General features: G+C 39.3%; 1 protein-coding gene across 1 annotated transcript in view; it reads left to right on the top strand.

Annotated features, from left to right (window-relative positions):
* The window catches only part of LOC101715876 (uncharacterized), a 118,507-nt gene that overhangs the window by 43,376 nt on the left and 55,734 nt on the right, over window positions 1-19,397 (top strand). The window contains exons 4-5 of the mRNA XM_087212775.1: window positions 8,644-8,838; window positions 8,945-9,137. Coding sequence (XP_087068901.1) covers window positions 8,644-8,838; window positions 8,945-9,137 — 388 coding nt within the window. The remainder of the gene's footprint in view (window positions 1-8,643; window positions 8,839-8,944; window positions 9,138-19,397) is intronic.

Genomic DNA, 19,397 nt, shown 5'->3' with positions numbered 1-19,397 from the left:
TTGATGAGATGAAAAGATATGGGCATATTTTCCTGGATATCTTTCTGGGTTTGCTGAGACTAAACATTTGTGAAGTCAGCTGGTATCTCTCAACTGTTCAGTTCTTTTACTCCTAAAAGATTTGTGATAGTATCCTGGGTCCAAATTAATAAGGATTTCATTAACAGTGACACTATGTGTTGAAAAATTGAACATTTACCAATGGTCTCTGGTTAAATCCTCCACGATTATATGGCAGGTATTTCTTTTTACATTTGAGAGCAGGTCATCTGTGGGTCAGAGAACTAATTTAATGTGTTGAAGTCATTCACCCTTTTAATGGCAGAGCTGAGATTAAGCCCAGGCCTTTTGATTCAAAAGATCATGTTGTTCATCTCCTCAGATAAAATAATCTTCTTTGAGTACTTGCATAGTGTGTCAGTGCTCTCATAAGTCCTGAATGTAAAGATGAAAATGTAAATCCTATGCTATTTGTTTATTTTTATTGCCAGGCTATTTTGGTTTGGGCCTATGTTTCAAAGTTTAATGGACAGATGAAGAGTAGGCATATCTGCCCTTGTTCCCTACCTTAGGGAGAAAGTATTGTATCTTCTCCATTCATATAAGGTGTTTTTCCTGGATGTATGGAGTACACGGCTTATCTGTTAGGAAGATTCTGTTCTACTTCTAGTCTCCTGATAGCTTTTACCATGAACAGCTGTAGAATTTAGTCCAATACTTTTTCTCCAACTACTGACAGGATCATATGGCTTTTTCCTTTCCTCTCTTAAAATGATGACTTTTGGGGGTGGATCTTCCCATGCTGAACCAACACTGCCATCCCTATAATAAAACCACTTTCTATATCCTGCCAGATCTGACTTCTAATAGTTTGTTTTATTAAACAAATGTCTATCTATGTTCATACCTTTTTCTTCTATTATCTTTATCCAGTTTTAGGATTAGCACAATGTTAATTTCCTAAAATGAGGGGAGAAGTGTTCCTTTTTTTTCTGCTTTAAATGTTTGATATAATTTATCAGTTAAGATCTATATGAGCCTGTGGTTGTCATATAGGTAGGTTTTCAAGCTAGGAATATACTTTCTTTAATAGGTGCTATTCAAATTTTATATTTCCTCCAGAGTTAGTTTCATTAATTTGTCTTCCAAGGTACTTCTTAGAAGTTGTCAAATTTATTTCAAAAAAGATTTTTGTAACATGCTTTCTATAGCCTTTTAAATTCTGTAAAATCTGTGGTAATGTCTCCTAGATCTTGATATTGTAATTTTAAAAATGTATAATTGATATTGTGTAATAGGAAGAAAAGGTCTAAAGGAGCAGGGGAATTGGGAGGGGTAGGGCAAAGAAAAGAAGGGAAAAGAAAAAATATGAGAAAAGGAAAAAAATGGAAACAAAGTCTTTGCAAATAGGGAAGGGTGGAGGGGGTGAAGGGAGGGCAGGAGAAGGGGAAAAAATTAAGAACCAAGATCCTCATGTAATGGTACAAGATCCCAATGATGAATATAACTGTATTGTGTACATAAAATGTACCAATAAACTTAATGGGAAAAAAAGATGAAAATATAAGTGTAGCTTATACTTTCAAAAAGACAACTAAGATGTGATGTGATAATAGCTGTATTAGCAGTGTAAACAAAGTACTGTGGGAAGCACCAAGATGAAAACAATTATTTAACATTCAAGGAGTTAGGAAACATCCTCCTCTCAATTGTGGCCCCAGAACACAATTCCTTTTCTTGTTGCTGACCCAGACTTGAATTTAAGTATAAACATTGGTTACACCAGTCAATCCCTGATGTTAAAATTAACTGAAATGCTCTTGCTCAATATCTCCAAAGAGGCTCACATTCCCTACAACTATTGTTTAAATATACTGAGCATGTGCCAGACATATAGCCATATGCCCCTGACATGAAAGATTCCATTTCATCATCAAAATCACAGTGGCAATAAGAAAAGTGAGACAAAAAGCAAGTACATTTTTTGTAATTGCACAGTTGGTATATGATGGAGATAATATTTAAATGTAGGCACTCCTGTAAGCTGTCATATCTGTGACAGCACTGGTCACTCTGCTGTGTTATTCCTGGCTCACTGGCCTATCTGTTCTTCTATAGAATAAAAGAAAGCTGTGAGGGCAAGAATTTGACTTTTATTTTTAACTATTGTATCTCTAGTGCCTAAATTTGTGCCAAAGAATGGTTTAAGTAATCTGGTTCTTAAAAAGCACAAGAAATTTGCTGGAATTTGAGAAATAAAGAAATTTTAAATTCTTTGACTCCATACTTGCTTGGCTGGTATTAGAGTGAGTAGTAGCAGGGAAACCAGGTGGAAGACTGTTTACAATTACCCAGGTGATCGGTATGTACTAGAATGGGGTAGGCAAACATTTCTGCAAAGAGCCACAGAGTAAATATTTGAGGCTTTGTAATTCCTCCACTTTACCATTGTAATGCCAAAGCAGTTACAAACAACACAGAAACAAATGGATATCACTGTGTTCCAATAAAACTTTATTAACACAAACAGTTGGCACATGGCTCATAATCAGTTGTGCCAATCCCTGAAAAAGAATAGTAGTCATGTAACCAGAAGAATCTATGTGTCACGCACTGGGAGAAATGAATGCAAACTAGAGATACACATCAAATAAGATTGGTGACTAACTAAAAGCATGAGAAAACAAAGAACTGAAGACTATCTTGGTTTCCTTGTCATCATGATATCAAGGGCATCAGAGAAGATAAAACTGTATAGAGGTTGGGAATACAATGTGAATTCAGCATCCAACAAAGATGTATACGGAAAGGAGCATCCAATAATTTTAAAGTTAGAGTGAATAGACTAATACATGAAGTGTGATCAACAAATATGGTGAATGTTTACATTTTTAAAAAAAATTTACATCAAAAGGTACGTTCCCACTAATTCCCTTCAATATACTCCTCTCACTTCAAACACACGTATCCCATCATTCTTGTCGCTTTCTAAAGAAGCTCTAGCATCCTCTTTCCTGTGTGTCTTCAGTTGTATTGTCCTGGCTGCCTCGATGGCCTGAGTCAATCCCAAACATTTCACTTTCATGGTCATTTTGCCTTTGGGAAAAGCCAGAAGTCACATGGTGCAAAATCTAGTAGATAAGATGGATGAAGACACACTATAATGTATTTACAAACCTGCCTTTCCATTGAATGGCACTCAGCAGCAGCATTCACCATAGTTTTGATACTTCTGAAAGGATTTCTGGAACTGCTTCAGAAAGTGGCAAGAGGGATAGGATAAGTGTGCATGAAGTGACAGGAAGAATTTTAAGGGAAATTAATGGTGATGTGTCCTTTACTGTAATGTTTATTTTTCAATTTAAACATTTACCACACATTTTGATTACCTTTTCATATAGAGAGAGTTCCCCAACACAGTTTTATAAATCTTATAAAACTTCAATATTACCCATTCGAGTCCTTACATGTAGCTACTCAAGTCTGCCTTTTATTGTTGATGATTCATAGTTTGCCTCCATTCTTATCAGGAGGGGCACAAGCTGAAGTGTTTAAGCAATGGTAAGTCACATAGTCCAGTTCTCAATTTAATTTCCTAAGGAAAAATTGAAGGTACTACTTATTAAGGTCTTTGGGAACTTAGTGCTTAGAGGAAAAAATCCCTTAGAATTTTCCAATGAAGGAGGAATACAATAACTGCAGACAAAATTTGGTTCCCCCCTGGCACCTTGGATAAAAGCCAACCATGGATTGAACAGTGCGCCAAAAGATGAAATTGTCCTGTGGTATTCAAAGTGTCTTTAGAAAGAAAAGGGAAAGGTGTGCCTAGATGGACACTCGCTTCTTTTAATTTAGTCATATCTCTTTGTTTTATATGAAGGCCCTTATAGGAATATTTATGTCACAAATCTTCTTTGATAGTAGCAACTTGGGGAGGTAGCAGGTGGATGTTAAGGGTAGAATTAATGAAGAGTACACACCACGAATTATTTTCAAGCTAATAGCTTATCAACATCCAGATCTCTGAGCAGGCACAGTTTCTTCTCTCAATGTTTAAAAGACATTTGAAGGAAATAAGAAATTGGAGGAGCTTCATCAAACAACTGCCCTTTTTGTAAGACATAGTGATAGTCTCTAAGCACATAGAGATAGGGCTTATTAAAGTGCAGGAAGAACCTTTGCCAATACATGCATCATCAGAATTTATAAATTGGCTTGAGAAGGAAGGAACAGAACATCAGAATCCAGCTCCTTGTCATTAGTTTTCTACCCTTGCAAAAACATGAGTCATCCCTCTTACAACTCAAGTGAATTCATGAGTTGTTAAGAAATTCTGGAACTTTAGAAATGCCAATAGTTGTGTAGAGGATGGAGTCAGGGCTACAGAACCAAACTAGTCTGCAGAATTGTGCTCTTCTTGGACATAGTTTAAATAATTGGGCTCAAGACTAAAGCAAGCACAGGTTATTGGCCAAGACCTAGAAGAGACCAGATCTTGTGTTCAGAGAAGAGATATGGCAAACTTCAGATGAGATGTCACTAGCGTGTGGGCAAGAGCTTGGGCAGGGTTGATTAGAAAGCCTAGAGAGCCAATAAGAATACAAGGTAAAGTTCAGACACCACAGATACGGGCCAAGGAAGGCTGAAATTCAGTGGGTTAATAGGTTCCCAGGATCCACCCACTGATACGATAATAGACAAGTTCATAGTGCAAGCATGCATGCTTCAGCCTTGTAGTTCGGGCTATAGCTATAGCGAATGCTGGATCAGCTGTGGTGTCAGAACAACTTGGAGAAAGCAAAGGCTGATACTTTTATTCTCCTTCATCTCCACTCTTGAGGAAATTATTCAGTGTCTCCATAAATTAAGATAGCAGTATTGGTTACCAAATATTGGTTCTTACTATGTGTTGTACAGGGCACTTTTTCTATGTTTTCTAATCTTCATCAGTCTGCAGGATATTATTATTATATTTGCTCTTCTGTTTGTTTTAGTTTAGGAAAATGAAGTAAGGGAAGGTTACGTAGTTTACTCTAGACTAAGTGACAAGGCCTGAAGAAAAATAACTAGAAGAACATTACTTCTGCCTTCTGGAAAGCCAGTCTGATTTGGCTACAAAATCGGTATACAATATTCACCCTAATAAGAAGATCCCATAATAAAGCATTTAACAGCCTCCCTAGGAGGTAAGAGAGATCTTTTCTTGAAGAGATCAGAAAGGCTTCTCAAAAGAAAGTGCCCCATGATATAAAATGTTAGGTCTTAGCCTCCAGCCTTGTTAAGAGGAGGCCCCAGGACCAGAAGATGTTACTGTGATGGTTTAGTGTAATAAGAGGAAAAATGATGCCTCTAGGAAGGCCTCTGGAGTCAATCAGGAGAACCTGAGCTACGTACCAAACAGAAACATAAAAGTGAGGTAAGAAATGGCCAAGAGGGGCTTGCATGAATAAAGTAAGGAGCAAGGGACTTGTGCATATAAGAAAACTGCATTCACCAAATGATGGACTATTTCTTTTGTGCAAAGATGTTATTTTAACCCACTCATTTTACATGATGCATCATCTAATGTTCATTTAAAATGGTGCACCCAGCCAGGCACTAAGTTTTGAGGATCTGTGTGGATTCACCTGGCATTTCAAGGGAGTAAGAGTATTCTAGGTACAGAGGAAGACATATGCTAATGTGTCTAGATGAACAGTAATTAGGGAACAGCAAGTATTTTGAAAGAGCTTGAATAAAATATATGTGGACAGGGAGTTGTATAGGGGTGTGAGGGATGGGCATCGTGTTGACAGCCTTCAGGTTAGCTGCTGGGGCTCCCTCGGGGTATTCTGTGCTCTGGTTTGTCACTCACACAGCCTTGCAAGGTCCAAGAACACACAGGAAGTGGTGGGATGCTCTTGCAGAAATCAGGCAAGCTAGAACTGCAAGAGGAAAACTAGAACTTACAGAACCTATTGAAATGCTGTCATTGTATTTTCTACAATCTTTGTAATTAACTCTAACAGTTACACACACAAAAAACATGGTATATATGCCTCAGTTCACAGTATTGAGTTTTCCATGCTAAGTGTCAAATCTTATGGAGGAAATTGAATATGTTGGTTAAAAGTTTTCAAAAAAAAGTTTTCACCACTTACTATGGTGAGACCTTGGAAATCAATCTCCCTATGCCCCAGTGATTTTCAGCAGTAAAACTGGAATGCCTGTGGTGATATTGAGAAGTCTAAATGAGATACTATGTACAAAAAACTTGGAATGATTCCTTGCATACAGCAAGTCCCCAATGAGTGTTAGTTATCATTGTCATGTTTAAACTCTATTAGTGTCCTTTATTACTCTATTTGTGCCATAGTACAGATGAGGAAGTAAAACTCAAAGAGAAGGTGTATAAACTTATCAGTGGCACAAACCTGGGCTCTTCTGACTGCTGACCTGACACAGGAGAGAAGAGATGTATGGCTTCCATTCAGCTCAACTTCCAATTTCAGTATGAGCTGTGAGGAGCTATGGAGGTGAATACCATCGTCTAAGACTTGCCCACTAATGGCGTCTCAAAGGGCTTCCTCAGCCCAACAGAGATCCTTCTCCTGATTTAATTCATTACACTGCTTCTTGGAAGCCTTTTCCTGCATTTCTATCTTCCCTGACATTTAATTTGCAATCCCAGGAAGCCAGAAAGTTTCACATAAGCAGTTGCCTAGGCTCCCAAAGCAGGGAACACTCCCTTAACTAGGCAACAGGTATTTCTGGCAGGAACCTCAGTCAGTTGACCTGGCAACGTGTAGAGGGAGTTCAGCTCTATTTCCAGTTTGCTCTGCCCAGAGCTACTGGGCAGGTAGCACCAGGTAAGCAGGAAAATGGAACATGTGGGTTCACCACAGTTCTGAGAAAGGCAGAGTCCTGTGTCTCATCAAAACTATTGCTAGCTCACATTGACTATGTGATGTTAATCATAATAATAAAGCTGGTTGTTACTACTCAGTTTCATTTACTTTGTCCTACACATAAGGTTCTGAGCAGATGAGGATTAGGGCCAAGTCAATGATTTTCCTATGGCTGCTCTAATAAATTGGCTCAAACTTAGTGGCTTCGAACAGAGTTTCCCACAGTTCTGGAGATCAGAAGTCCAGAATGGGTCTCATTGGGCTAAAACGCATGGAGCTTCTTTCTGGTGGATCTAAGGAAAAGCTTGTTTCCTTGCTTTTTCCACCTGTTAGAGACTATCATCCAGCTCAAGGTTCCCCTCTTCAATCTCTGACTCATGCTTGTCACTCCAACCTCTTCATTTATGGTCACAGCTCCTTCTCTGGCTCTTCTGCCTCCTTCTTCCTCTTATGAGGCTGTTATGATTACATTGATTTTTTTTTTTGGTACCCGGGATCGAACTCAGGTCCTTGCGCTGCAAGGCAGGCACCGGAACCACTGAGCTAAATCCCCGGCCCTATGATTATACTGATTTTTAAAACCTGGATAATATAGGATAATCTCAACATCAGCTGAATAGCAACAATGATTCTATTTGCTGCCTCAATTCCCTTTCACCATGTGTTGTGGTTTAGATCTTGGTGTCCCCGAAAAGCCACATGTGTTTGGAAGGTGATTGGATCAAGAGGGCATTGTACTCATTAGTGGATTAATCCACAGGTGCCTTCATTGCTGACTTGCTGTTTAGGACCTGGGGTCTGGTTAGATGTCATTGGGCGTGTGACCTAGAAGGCTTCATCTCCCTCCCCAGCTCCTCCCTTCTCTTTCTGCTTCTGCCACCACGATGTGAGGAGCTTTCCTGGGTCAAACCCTTCCACCATGACTGTCCTGCATTGGAGCCAGCCATCTACAAACTGAAACCTCTAAAAGTCGTGAGCCAAAATAAAGGAATTTTGTCCCAGTGATGTGGAAAGTGGCTGAAACGCCCTGCACCCTCACATATTCCCAGGTACTGACCATTAAGATTTGAACATCTCTGAAAGGCATTTGTTTTGTCTACAATAGCTTATACAAAATAGGCAAAGCCAGGACTGGGACCTAGATACATCTGATTCTGAAGGCTGTGCCCTTAACCATTAAAAACCACCTTCAAAGAGGAAATGACTGAGAACGGTCCTAGTACTTCCTACCAAGTGCAATGCCCCAAATAATTTCAAGGACTAATAGCTTATGCTGTTATTCTGATGTAGACACTGTAATTTTACTGAGCACCACAACAGTGTAAAGTGGGGAACAGAGAGCCTATGATCAGCCTCATTTTCAGTTTAGGATCAGAGGAAATGAGTGTCATGATCAGAACCTCGCCTTTTGTGAATGACAGAGCCATCCCCAACTCTGGGATTCTGACCTGGAGTCCTTGTCTGTCTCTTCCTGTGCAGGTTAATATAGAAAGAACTCTGGTTTCACAAAGTCATTTATGGCCCGACTCAATTTGCAGTTACTTCACATTCTGGCTGTGTGACACTCAGTCCCTCAACCTCTGAGTCCTTCTCACTTCATATGTAAATGGGAAACAAGAACACCCACGCTGAAAGCTTGTTAGGAGCCAGAGAAATAACGGCATAAAAAGCCTGGAACATAACAGGTACATAATAGTACTGTTATTGCACAATTACCAACTGGCTTCACATGCTTTCCAAGGACCAAGTGCTATAGTTCAGAGCTTGGGTAAATGTGCAACCACGCTGCTTCCTCAGTGCTCCAAACAGAGAGAATTCTTATGCAAATTTAAGAATCTGCCCTTGTGGAGAGGAGCGATCTCCTTTTACAACTGTCTGGGATTTGTATGGAGGTGGAATTCGGCAGTTACAGAAAACCAGTAGGAGCCTTCTGAGCTCACAGAACCTCCAGGTACATCCAATTTGTTGGTGGCATTTTTGATTGACTTGTTTGTTTTGGAGGGGTTTTTTTTTTTCCTGTTTTTGCTTGTATTTTTTTATTGTTCTCCCAACTCTAGAACATCAGCTGGAAGTGCAATGGCTGCATCTGGAGACCCTGTGCCCCAGTCCTCGGGCTGAGCTTTGAAGAAGAGACCTCCAGCAGCACTGGTGAGTACAGAGATGGCCACGGAGACAGAAATGAAAGCGGCAGAGCACCGCGAGGGCACAGCCGAGGCTTGTGGAGACAGCGCTCCAACTCTCCAGACAGCAGTAAGTCTCTGCTTACCAAAATCATACGTCCTTCCTCTCTCATTCCTTTTAGGAAGCTCCAGTGTCCTCCTCTATACCCAATGCCCTTTCCTCTTTGCCTAACACAAGACATTATTCCTCTACTTGAACTGTAGGATTTGCGGTAGAGGTTGTGATCTACAAAATTCTTGTGTTTTAGGATCTTCCCCATCCCCAGTTTCTGAAGACTCAGCAGAGAAGTTTGTACTCAGGGCCCCATGGGCCATGTTGAAGGTGGTTGAAACGCCAAGAGTCTAATGTTGAGGAGCACGATTTTCTTTCCGTGTTCACTCACAGAGCACCAAACACCTGGTCCTCTGATGGACAAAGGATGAGAGCATGTTCTGTGTGCAGCCAGCAGGCCCTAAAAATGGGGGCGGGGCAGACTAAGGCCACTGCAGAGCACTCAGCGAGGGGCCTGGGGGTCACACGAGTGTACAGGAAAGGCACAGACCCTGAGCTGAGGGGTCTCTTATGGGGAACTTTGTTTTGGTCCTGGTCTTGGTTTGCTCACTTCTAAATGAGGTTGGAATAAATCAGAGAATGACATCAGGCCTTGGCATATCTAGTCCACAGATGAGATGTCCACCATATTGGCTGCCATATTGGACTTGCTTCTTCTCTTTTCTTCTTGTATTCTTCCTTCCTTCCTTCCTTTCTTTCTTTCTTCCTTTCTTTCTTTCTTCCTTCCTTCCTTTCTTCCTTCCTTCCTTCCTTCCTTCCTTCCTTCCTTCCTTCCTTCCCTTGCACAAACCTCAGAAGTGCTGGCAACAGAACTCTCTACCTGCTGCCCATGACCCAGTGAGCTGGGATGGGAGTGGTCCCCTGGCCCATCTGTTCTCTCCAGTCATCCTGGACCGCTCACTTGCTGTGACCTCTCTTACCTGGAGCTCAGGTGCTGTACTTCATCAGGCAGTAGTCACCTCACTCACTCACCTTTAAGATTAGCGGATATTTACTGTGCTTCTCAATTTGAATCTTCTGGCTTTCTGCTTATTTACTTAATTCTGTGAGGAAGTCAATATACCAATCTCAATGCTAGGAATTTGGGAATATAAAGGATAAGTAAGAAGTAGCCCTTGCCTTTAAGGGAAGAGCTAAGGAGAGACTACTTATAATAACCTATTGAAATAATGTGATAAATGTTAACAAGAAGGAAGGCATGAAACAAAAGAGAAGAGACAAGAAGGCTTAATGAGGAACAGAAAGGTTTTGCCACAGAGGAGCACTGGGAAAGAGGGAGAGAAAAGAGCTCTGCCAGAACATACAGATATTTGGGTACGATGTAGGTTCAAAGTAGTTGGTGGCTGAATGTAATGGAACCAAACTGAATTCTAAGATGATGAAGTCATGAGTGCAAAGACAGAGAGGTGAGTGATAATGATTTTCTTCTATCTTAGGAGCTGAAATTATTTGAGCAGGGTTGTGGCATAGAATTAAAATCAAATCGTATGGGACCTCATGTGTCATACTGATAAGGTTTAATTTATTCAGAAGATAAGAGGTTACTGTAGTAGAGGATGATGCAGGGAGCACATGAATGCATTTGTGGGGGTTTTGAAAGCTCACCATGTCAGGAAAGTTAGTGGTCAGCTATAGAAGCTTGGATCATAGATGATGGAGTTGTAAGACCACTGTGACCAGCATAGTCAGAGATCTCTATGTTGCAACTGAGATCAACTCCAAGTCAAATTCAGTTAATGGTTAAGCAAATGCATTGCTTCCTGTGATGGAAGTAGAGCAGTAGGGTGGGCTTCAAAGATGGCATAATGTAATTGCTCTAAATCCACTTCTTTCCTCTTGCTTGGGCTCTGTGTCATCCCCCGGCTGGCTTCTCTCACAGGGATCAATGGAGCCAGGCTTCAAAGCATCACTACAGTTTCCCAGCAATCACTGTTTTGCATCTCACTGTCAAAATAGACCATGTGTCTTTATCTAGTCTTTCAGCCTAGTTTCTTGAACTGAATCACTAGGATAAAGTGTACAGAGTCACTATCAGGCCTATCAGATTTACTCCTGCAATTGAGAAGCTTATCCTGCATTACTGTCATCTTAAGAGGAGGATTGCACAGAAATACAATATTTGAATTATTATTAGGAAAAGTAAAGTGATGCTTAGGAGGCAGCTATCAAAACCAAGCTTTGAATTATATTAGTCAACTTCCCATCATTGTGACAAAACACTTGGGATAATCAGTTTTTAAAGGGGAAAGGTTTATTTTTAGCTTATGGTTTCAAAGTTTTCAGTCCATGATGCTTGGCCCTGTTGTTTTGGACCTGTGCCAGCAGAGTGCACATGGAAGGAACATGTCACAAGGGAAGTCTGCTCTCTTCAGTACAGGTGGGAAGCAAGCAAAGAGAAAGGAAAAATGGCTCCCAAAGTCCCCTCCTCTAGCCCGTACCCAATAACCTAATCCCTTCCCCATAGGCCCTTCTCACATCACATGGGTTCCACCTCCACCCAATAGCCACAGGTGGGAGCCAAGTCTTTGGGAAATATTTCAAACCCAACTACAGCAGATGGAAAAGTCATTAATAAAAGAATGTCAGAAATGAGGTAAAAGATAGGATAGAGAAATGCTAAGAGATAAAAGAATCAAGACCTGGTCATTGATTGAATATGGAAGCTGAAGGAAACAAAGACAATGAGAAAGGATTCTCAATATTTGGATGTGGATAACAGATCCCTTAAAGATGAGCATATTTGAAGTAAAGAAAATGGCCATTGAAAATGTTAGTCAGCCTTGATTTTTAGTTACTCAAGTGATGTATAGGATTTAATTAGATGGCTGAGTCTGGATCACAAGAAGGAAAATAAGGCTAGACATAAAGATTAGGAGTGAGATGGGGATGTGATCAGATTCTGCAAAGACAGGGCGATGTGAGGAAAGCAACTTCTGGATGTGTTACAATAAAATTGTTCTTTAGAATCACGATCCTTACAGGAGGGCAGCTCTCACCTCAGGGATGAAAGAGATCCTACTAATCTCTGAGGGCAGTTTCTTCAGCTTCCAATCCAAGGAGTTCCAGCTGAATGCCTGTGAGAGTTGATGAACAACTTCATCACCTCCTCTTAGTGCTCCTTCAAGTGAGCCAAAATGCATTATAGCTGCCACTGATGTCTGCCCTCTGGGAGTTTGCAGTGTTAGACAAGTGTTCGGCCTATTTAGGACATGAACTGTGTCTGAAAATATGCCCCTCATACAAGAGAAGTGAGGGGTTTCTGGTGTCCAGAAATATCAAAAGGCAGACAGAAATTTGACTCGTGCTTGGTAATATGTGGCTTGCCTTGTCAAGATATTAAATATTAGAGAGGTAACTCATCATTGGAGATTAATGAAGTCACCAGAATCATTTAGAAAGCAATTGAGTGCTTAATTTTAATTAGAGTTTTGATTGCTACTATCGAAACAAGAGAAATTCACACCCTTCACCCCCTGAATGTTTTTCCCATCGGATCAACAATTAGTGTGTCAATCTTTAGTTCATTAGTGGGTCCTTTTTGAGATTATACATTAGATGGTTTCCAAAGAATATAGTGTTTTGAGCAAGATATACAGGTTAACACAATCCCAATCAGGAAAGCTCCTGGAATCAAAAGATAAAATACAAATGTAATTTTTTCATGATAAGCTAATATAATGAAAGAAAAAGAAATAAATGGCAGGAGCACAGATAAGGTTTTCAAAAAAAAATGATTATATGCGTGCAGCCGCAGGTTAGAATGTTTTCATCAGACTGGCAAGGGGACAAGTTAGTGCTCCTAAATGAAAGGCATTCATTTAAAAAGAAGCAAATACAGAAATTTTCTAATGTGTGTCACAGAGAAATGTAGATGGACATAAATTGTCAATTAGCATGTGTCTTGAAAGATGAGGGGCCAGAGGCCAGAAGGCTCTCTTTTTCCTACTTTGTCCTCCCAGGAAAGAGAAAACAGAGGAACAAGAGGAAAGATGAGAAGCACAGCAATGGAGATTATGCAAAAAATATGCATTTTGCTCCTCAAAATGATGTGGGAGGTGTAATCAGAATATATAGTGAATGATAAAGCTTCAGAAAATTGATTGCAGTGAGTGATACATCGCCATTAATCTCCCTCGCAATACTCCTCCTCACTTGGAGCACACTTGTCCCATCTTATCCCATTGTTCTTGCCACTTTCTAAAGCAAGTCCTCTTTTCTGTCTTTATAAGGTATAATAAAAAGAGATAGTGAATGCTGCTGCCAAGCGCCCTCTAAAGGAAAGGCAGCCTCATAAAAACATTCAGGAGTGTCCTCATTCACCTTATTCACCAAACGTGGCACTGATGAACTTTTGGTTCTTACTCAGAGTCAAAATGACCATCAAGGGGAAATGTGTTCAATCAATTCAGGATATCAAGGCAGCCATGGCAGCATAATTAAAGACACTCAGGAAAGATGACTTCCAAAATTGCCTCAGAAAATGGCAAGAATGATGAAATGAGTGTGTTTGAAACTAGGGATAGTATTGTGAGGGGGATTAAATGGCCAAGTATCTTTTACCGTCATCGTCTTTATAAATGTAAACTTTCACTGCACTTTTTGATCACATCTTGTACACCAAGCTAAAGACCATTATTTGAGTCCCACGTGACCTACCTAAAATGTTTGAATAATTTCTTTATCTCTGATTTCAGTTTCTGAAAAAAAAATCTTACTTCAAATTTGTTTTCTCCATTCTCACAGGACTTGGTGAGAATAAAAAAATTAAGTAGCATGATTTATTTATTGCATAACAAATATAAACATCCTGTTCTGAGAACTTTGTATACATCACCATGTTTAAGGGTATCTTGAGTAATGGTGATTCTGGTAACTAAAATGCATTTTCCGTTTTCTATTAAGAAAGAGTAAGTGTGTTGAAACATTTATCTTTTTTAGTTCATTTACCGTGAATTATTCTCAATGAGCGGACTGTGAAAACAAAGGATTAGAATGAGACATTAGTTCTAAGGGGATGGCAAACATGCCCCCACAGTCCATTCTACATTAAAAAGAAAAAGAATAAAAACTCAGTGGTCCACCTTTCTCTTTGCTACCTTTCACTGCAACAAAACATGCTGTGTATAAAAAAGTATCTCCATTGGCAACTTCTCAAATACTAGCTGGACTTCATTGCTGGTATTTCAATCCTTTTTTGCAAAGAAAATGAATAGTTAACTCAGTAAATTTACATATGTAAAAATCAGCATATACGTCAGACACTGCTAGTGCTGGTTCTCTAGGAAATCGCCTATTCTTCTCTCTGTTACTGAAAGAGATTACTCTATTTGGAAGATCAATGTCCTCAGCTAACAAGAAATAAAATAAAGTAAAATCCCAGTCATTCCTGCAGCTAGGGATGCCTGTGTTACATAGCTCTGACCAAAGAGAATAAATTAAAATATGCTAGAGAGTTCTGGAACTTTTTAATTTTTTATTTATCTACTTTATTATTCACAAATGTTAAAGTCAAGTATACAGAATGTGGCTCTTCATTACCATCATTACTTGCACAGATTTACAATCCACTTCCTCCACCTATCTTCTAAATAAAATTATCAGGTCTAGGCCTATGCATTGTGCGACCTCTATAGGCCTTGCCATTTGCCAATGCTTTATCTCTGGAACAGTTTATAATCAAATTCCACAGAACCAAACTGTTGTCTGCTTGTATGCAAAAACTCTGCAAAGTCCATGATTGTCTTGAAGATTATTCAAATTGAAGTTCACTTTAGGAGGAAAGATCAGTTGACTTTTCATAAGAGCAACCCTACCATTATCCTGAAATTCCTTACCAAAGAAAGTCACACATTTCAATGTTTTTCTTGAGCTGAAAGTCTTTCACTTTAGCTACTTCTACATCTCTAGGCTTGCTTTATTCTTTATAGGTGACACCAGGGACAGATGCCTTGAAAGTCAGTTTGAAGGGAGTATTTTTTTTTTTTGGAACCGGGGATCAAACTCAGGACCTTGCACTTGCGAGGCAGGTGCCAGCACCACTGAGCTAAATCCCTGGCCCTGAAGGGAGTATTTCAAGCGATGATAATTGATGGTGCTGAGACTACTCCAAGCCATGGATGAATATGAGAAGATGCGCAGATTATTTCACAAGACCAAGCATTAGCACACACTGTCTCTCCTGCAGTGTTCTTCAGGGCAGTGGACGACAACTCCATTCTAGTTGCTCAGGTTAGAAAACAAAGAGTGATTCTTGACTGCCTATCTCACATGCCATCTAGTCCAACCACCAGTGATAATTTCTCCACTTCCATTTAAATCTCCACAGGGGTCTGCGGGCCTGGTTCTGCTTTCATGACGTCTAACACACCCAGAACCACGGTTCATAGGTCCACCAGAGATACAGAGCTCTTGACTTTCCTCTCTGATTTTACCTACCCTGGTAAATATTCTTCTATAATTATTCAATATTCTTCTTCTATTATTGTTCGGTAACATCCTAAGGGCACCATGAATGCAAGGTTTGAAAGATGGGTTGAAATCACAACTTAAAGAGCAGGTAAATCACATGATGTAGGAAATATTTCAGTCCATGAATGAACATGAAAACGTACTCAGTTCATTTCATCAACCACATGTTAACGTAGATAGAATCTCAGATGTCACACACCAATTCTCATAGATCCAGGGTGGGTTTGGATGCATACGGATTGAACCCATGTCTTCTGCACCTCTGCCAACCCATACTTCTTCATGATAGGAGAATTTTTTTCTAGAATTGGTACCAAAACCTCTGCAAAAATTTTTGCTGTCCTAATATAAGTACTCTCTGCCTTCTTTTTCTCTGTCTAAAGCACAGATATGAAACAATTCATTCAAATATCACTATTCCTTTATTTTATTAATTTTATTCTACCATTTCAGGGAGATCTAAGGCCAATGTTTCTGGGCTAGATGGTACTGCATACATGTCAAGACTTTGAGAGGTCTCATCTCCTGAAAAACTTACTAATTTAGACAACTATAAATTCCTTGGATTGATAAGTTGGCTTTGTTATATGATTTAATAGATTTGATTACACAAGTGATTGATTATCCTCACCAATCCAAACTTTAGATCTAGGAAATAATTCTATGTGCCATGAACTGCTCTTGACCAACAGGGCATTTTAATGAGGAATATTTTTCTCTTACCTTGGTATCTTTATATTCTTAAAGCTGTGCCAACCTTCATGATTGCTGCACTACATGCAGAAGTAAATTTCCAAAGTAACTGTAGCCTGAGTTGATAATAGAGACATGGAATGGAAAGTTTTGTCTCAGAAGGGTAAGCTAAAAATCAATACAGCATCACCAGGTTTACCTTAATTCATAGTTGTTGGAGATGTTGTGCTTTTATAATTTAAGTTGTTGAATATTGCTAAAGGTGAGATATACTTGATCAATCTATTAAATCAGGGTTTCTGAAGTTAGAGAGTAACTGCACTGTTAGGAGCAAGAGTAAATAGTACTCTCATCCCTGATATTGCAGGTCTCCAAGGCCAAATCTATTCCGATTACCATCAGTTTACAAATTAACATTCACCTTTTCTTTTTCCTCTTTTGATTTCTGTTCCCATTAGGACCAATAAGGTACAAAACGCTCTGGAATCTTTAGGGTGTAAATTTAAATTGACAGATTTTCTATAGTTGGAATCCAGTCCACGTGACACCTGGAATCTCAGCAGATCTCTCCTGTATCACCTTGTTTTTAGTTAACTTTATTGGTACATTTTAGATATACATTCATCATAGGAAATTTGTACCTATGCATAATATGTCTTGATCTGTACAGTTTAGATATGTATTCATCATAAGGAATTTGCACCTGTACATAATATATCTTGATTCTTCTTTCCCAACCCCCTCTTCTCCGTTCAATTCCTTTTCCCCTCCTTATTTACAAAAGCTGTTTCCATTTTTCCTTCTATTCTTTTTTTTTCCTTTCCTTCCTTTCTCCCTCCCCCCTCCCTGATTTCCTTCGCATTTGAACATGTTCTTCCTATTTCCTAATATCACTTTTGATGTAAGAAAGCCTCTGACTTTTCAAGCTGATATCTTTGTGAGCCAGTTTGGACTGAGACCTGGTAGAGTGAGTGGGTGACAGCAGCAGTAAAAATTTTAACAGCCAAAGTATGTTCCTTCCTTTATTTTATCCTAGGACCTAAAGGAGTCTCATCCTAAAAAGGGATCCAAGCACTAAAATAACTGGCACTCACTCGTCTTAAAAGCTCAGAGGAACAGTGCTGATTCTGTACCAACCTGGCAGAAATTCTGAGGAAAAAATTGAGGTTCCTTCTATAAATCAGAGTTACATAGCCCAGTATAGTGGAGATGGAATGAAATTAAGAAAACCTGTAATTCAAGCATCATCTTCTATAGAACTAGTGGCCTGATGTGTCTTGCCCAAGTTCACACAGCAATTTAGAAGACAATTTAGATTAAGAATCATGGAGGTTCAGCAACTCCGAATTCAGTGTTCGGTTCACTTCCTTTTATCCTGAAGACAGAGTTCTCAGGAGGACGACGCTACAGTGAGTTCAGAAAGTTTCCCTCTGGAGCCTGGAGAACGTTGAAACAGATCCTGAAGACAGGCAGGCATTGCTGTGTGGAAATGAAGTTTCCAGGACTTGAAAAACATGTAATTAAACCCTAGCAGCCGAATGGAAACTGGAAGTGACTTACATCACCTATTTGTAACCCAAAGGAGAGACAATCAGTTGACCAGTGGTTATTTTTAAATAAAGTTTTTTAAAATGAAAAGAAGGAGCATTTTCATTTTCACTTTTAGAACAAAAGAATGTATGATTTATGAAAGAAAAATATACTTTCATTGCTTAATGGCCTTGAAAACATATCACAAGACAACATTATGCTTCTTTCTTATTGGACTTTTTATATTTTCATAATCATGAAATATTTCCTTAGATGATCACATGCAATAATTGCCCATTTTACAAAGAAGAATCATTGTCCTACAATAGTGGTACAATAGACAAATGCTCTCTTTAAAAGATTCTTAGTACAGGTTTGGTTTCAGAAAATCACCTGCAAATCAGTACATGAACATTCTGCAGGGAACTGAGCTGCAATGGTCAATGCCATTTAACAACTCTTTAAAACTGGAAAAGGACTATCATCATGATGCCCACCCTCCCCATCTTCAGTCAGTTAAAGATGAGCAGTGTCAATTTATTTATTTATTTTATATCCTTTTATTGGTACATTTTAGGTGTACAATATAATGAACTTCATCATTGGAGATATGCACCTTTACATACTCTTTTGGTTCCTAGTTTTTCCCCCATCCCCTGCCCTCCCTTCAACCCCTCCAATCTCTCCCTATTTACAAAGACTTTGTTTCCATTTTTATCTTTTCTCATATTAATTCCACTCCCTTCTTTCCTTTCCCCTACCCCTCCCACTTCCCCCTCCCCTTTGTCCCTTTTCTTCCTATTTCACATTATCTATTATACGTTTTACTCCTTATTTACACTTTCAGTTTCTCACACTAGAGAAACTATTCAGTATTTACACATGTGTGTCCTATTTATTTCACTTAAGAGTATGGCCTCAATGTGCATCCATTTAGCAATAAAAGTCTCTAATTTCTCATTTTTTATGGCTGAGTAGTACTCCATTTTAATTTAAAAACCCACATTTTCTTGATCCAGTCTCCAGTTGATGGGCATTTGGGCTGTTTCCAAGTTTTAGCTATTACAAACTGTGCTGCTATGAACATGGGTGCACATATAGCACTGTGGTATGATTCTTTTAATTCTTTGGGGAAGATATGCCACAAGGGAATAGCTGCGTTAAATGGGACTTCCAGTCCTAGTTCTTTGAGGTATCTCCATACTGATTTCCACAGTGCTTGCACCAGTCTACACTCCCACCAGCAGTGGAGCAGTGTTCTTCTTTCCCCATAGCCCTGCCAGCATTTGATGTTAGTTGATTTCATGATAGCAGCTATTCTTTCTGGGGTGAGGTGGAATCTCAGCGTTGTTTTCATTTGCATCTCTCGAATGACCAGTGATGTGGAACATTTTTTCATATGTTTATTTGCCATGTCTAATTCTTTGTCTGGGAAATGTCTGTTCATTTCAGATGCCCATTTTTGGACTGGGTCTTTAAATTTGGGAGGTCTGATTTTTTTTCAGTTCTTTATAGATTCAAGATAGTAGACCTTTGTCTGAAGGATCAATGGTGAAAATTTTTTCCCACATTGTGGGTTGTCTCTTC

The sequence above is a fragment of the Heterocephalus glaber genome, unplaced genomic scaffold (genome assembly GCF_053883595.1).
Source record: "Heterocephalus glaber isolate CG9 unplaced genomic scaffold, H.glaber_assembly_v1.0 deba00001442, whole genome shotgun sequence".
Lineage (NCBI taxonomy): Eukaryota > Metazoa > Chordata > Mammalia > Rodentia > Bathyergidae > Heterocephalus > Heterocephalus glaber.
Note: the sequence above shows the minus strand (reverse complement) of the source record. Positions and strands in the feature narration are given on the sequence as shown.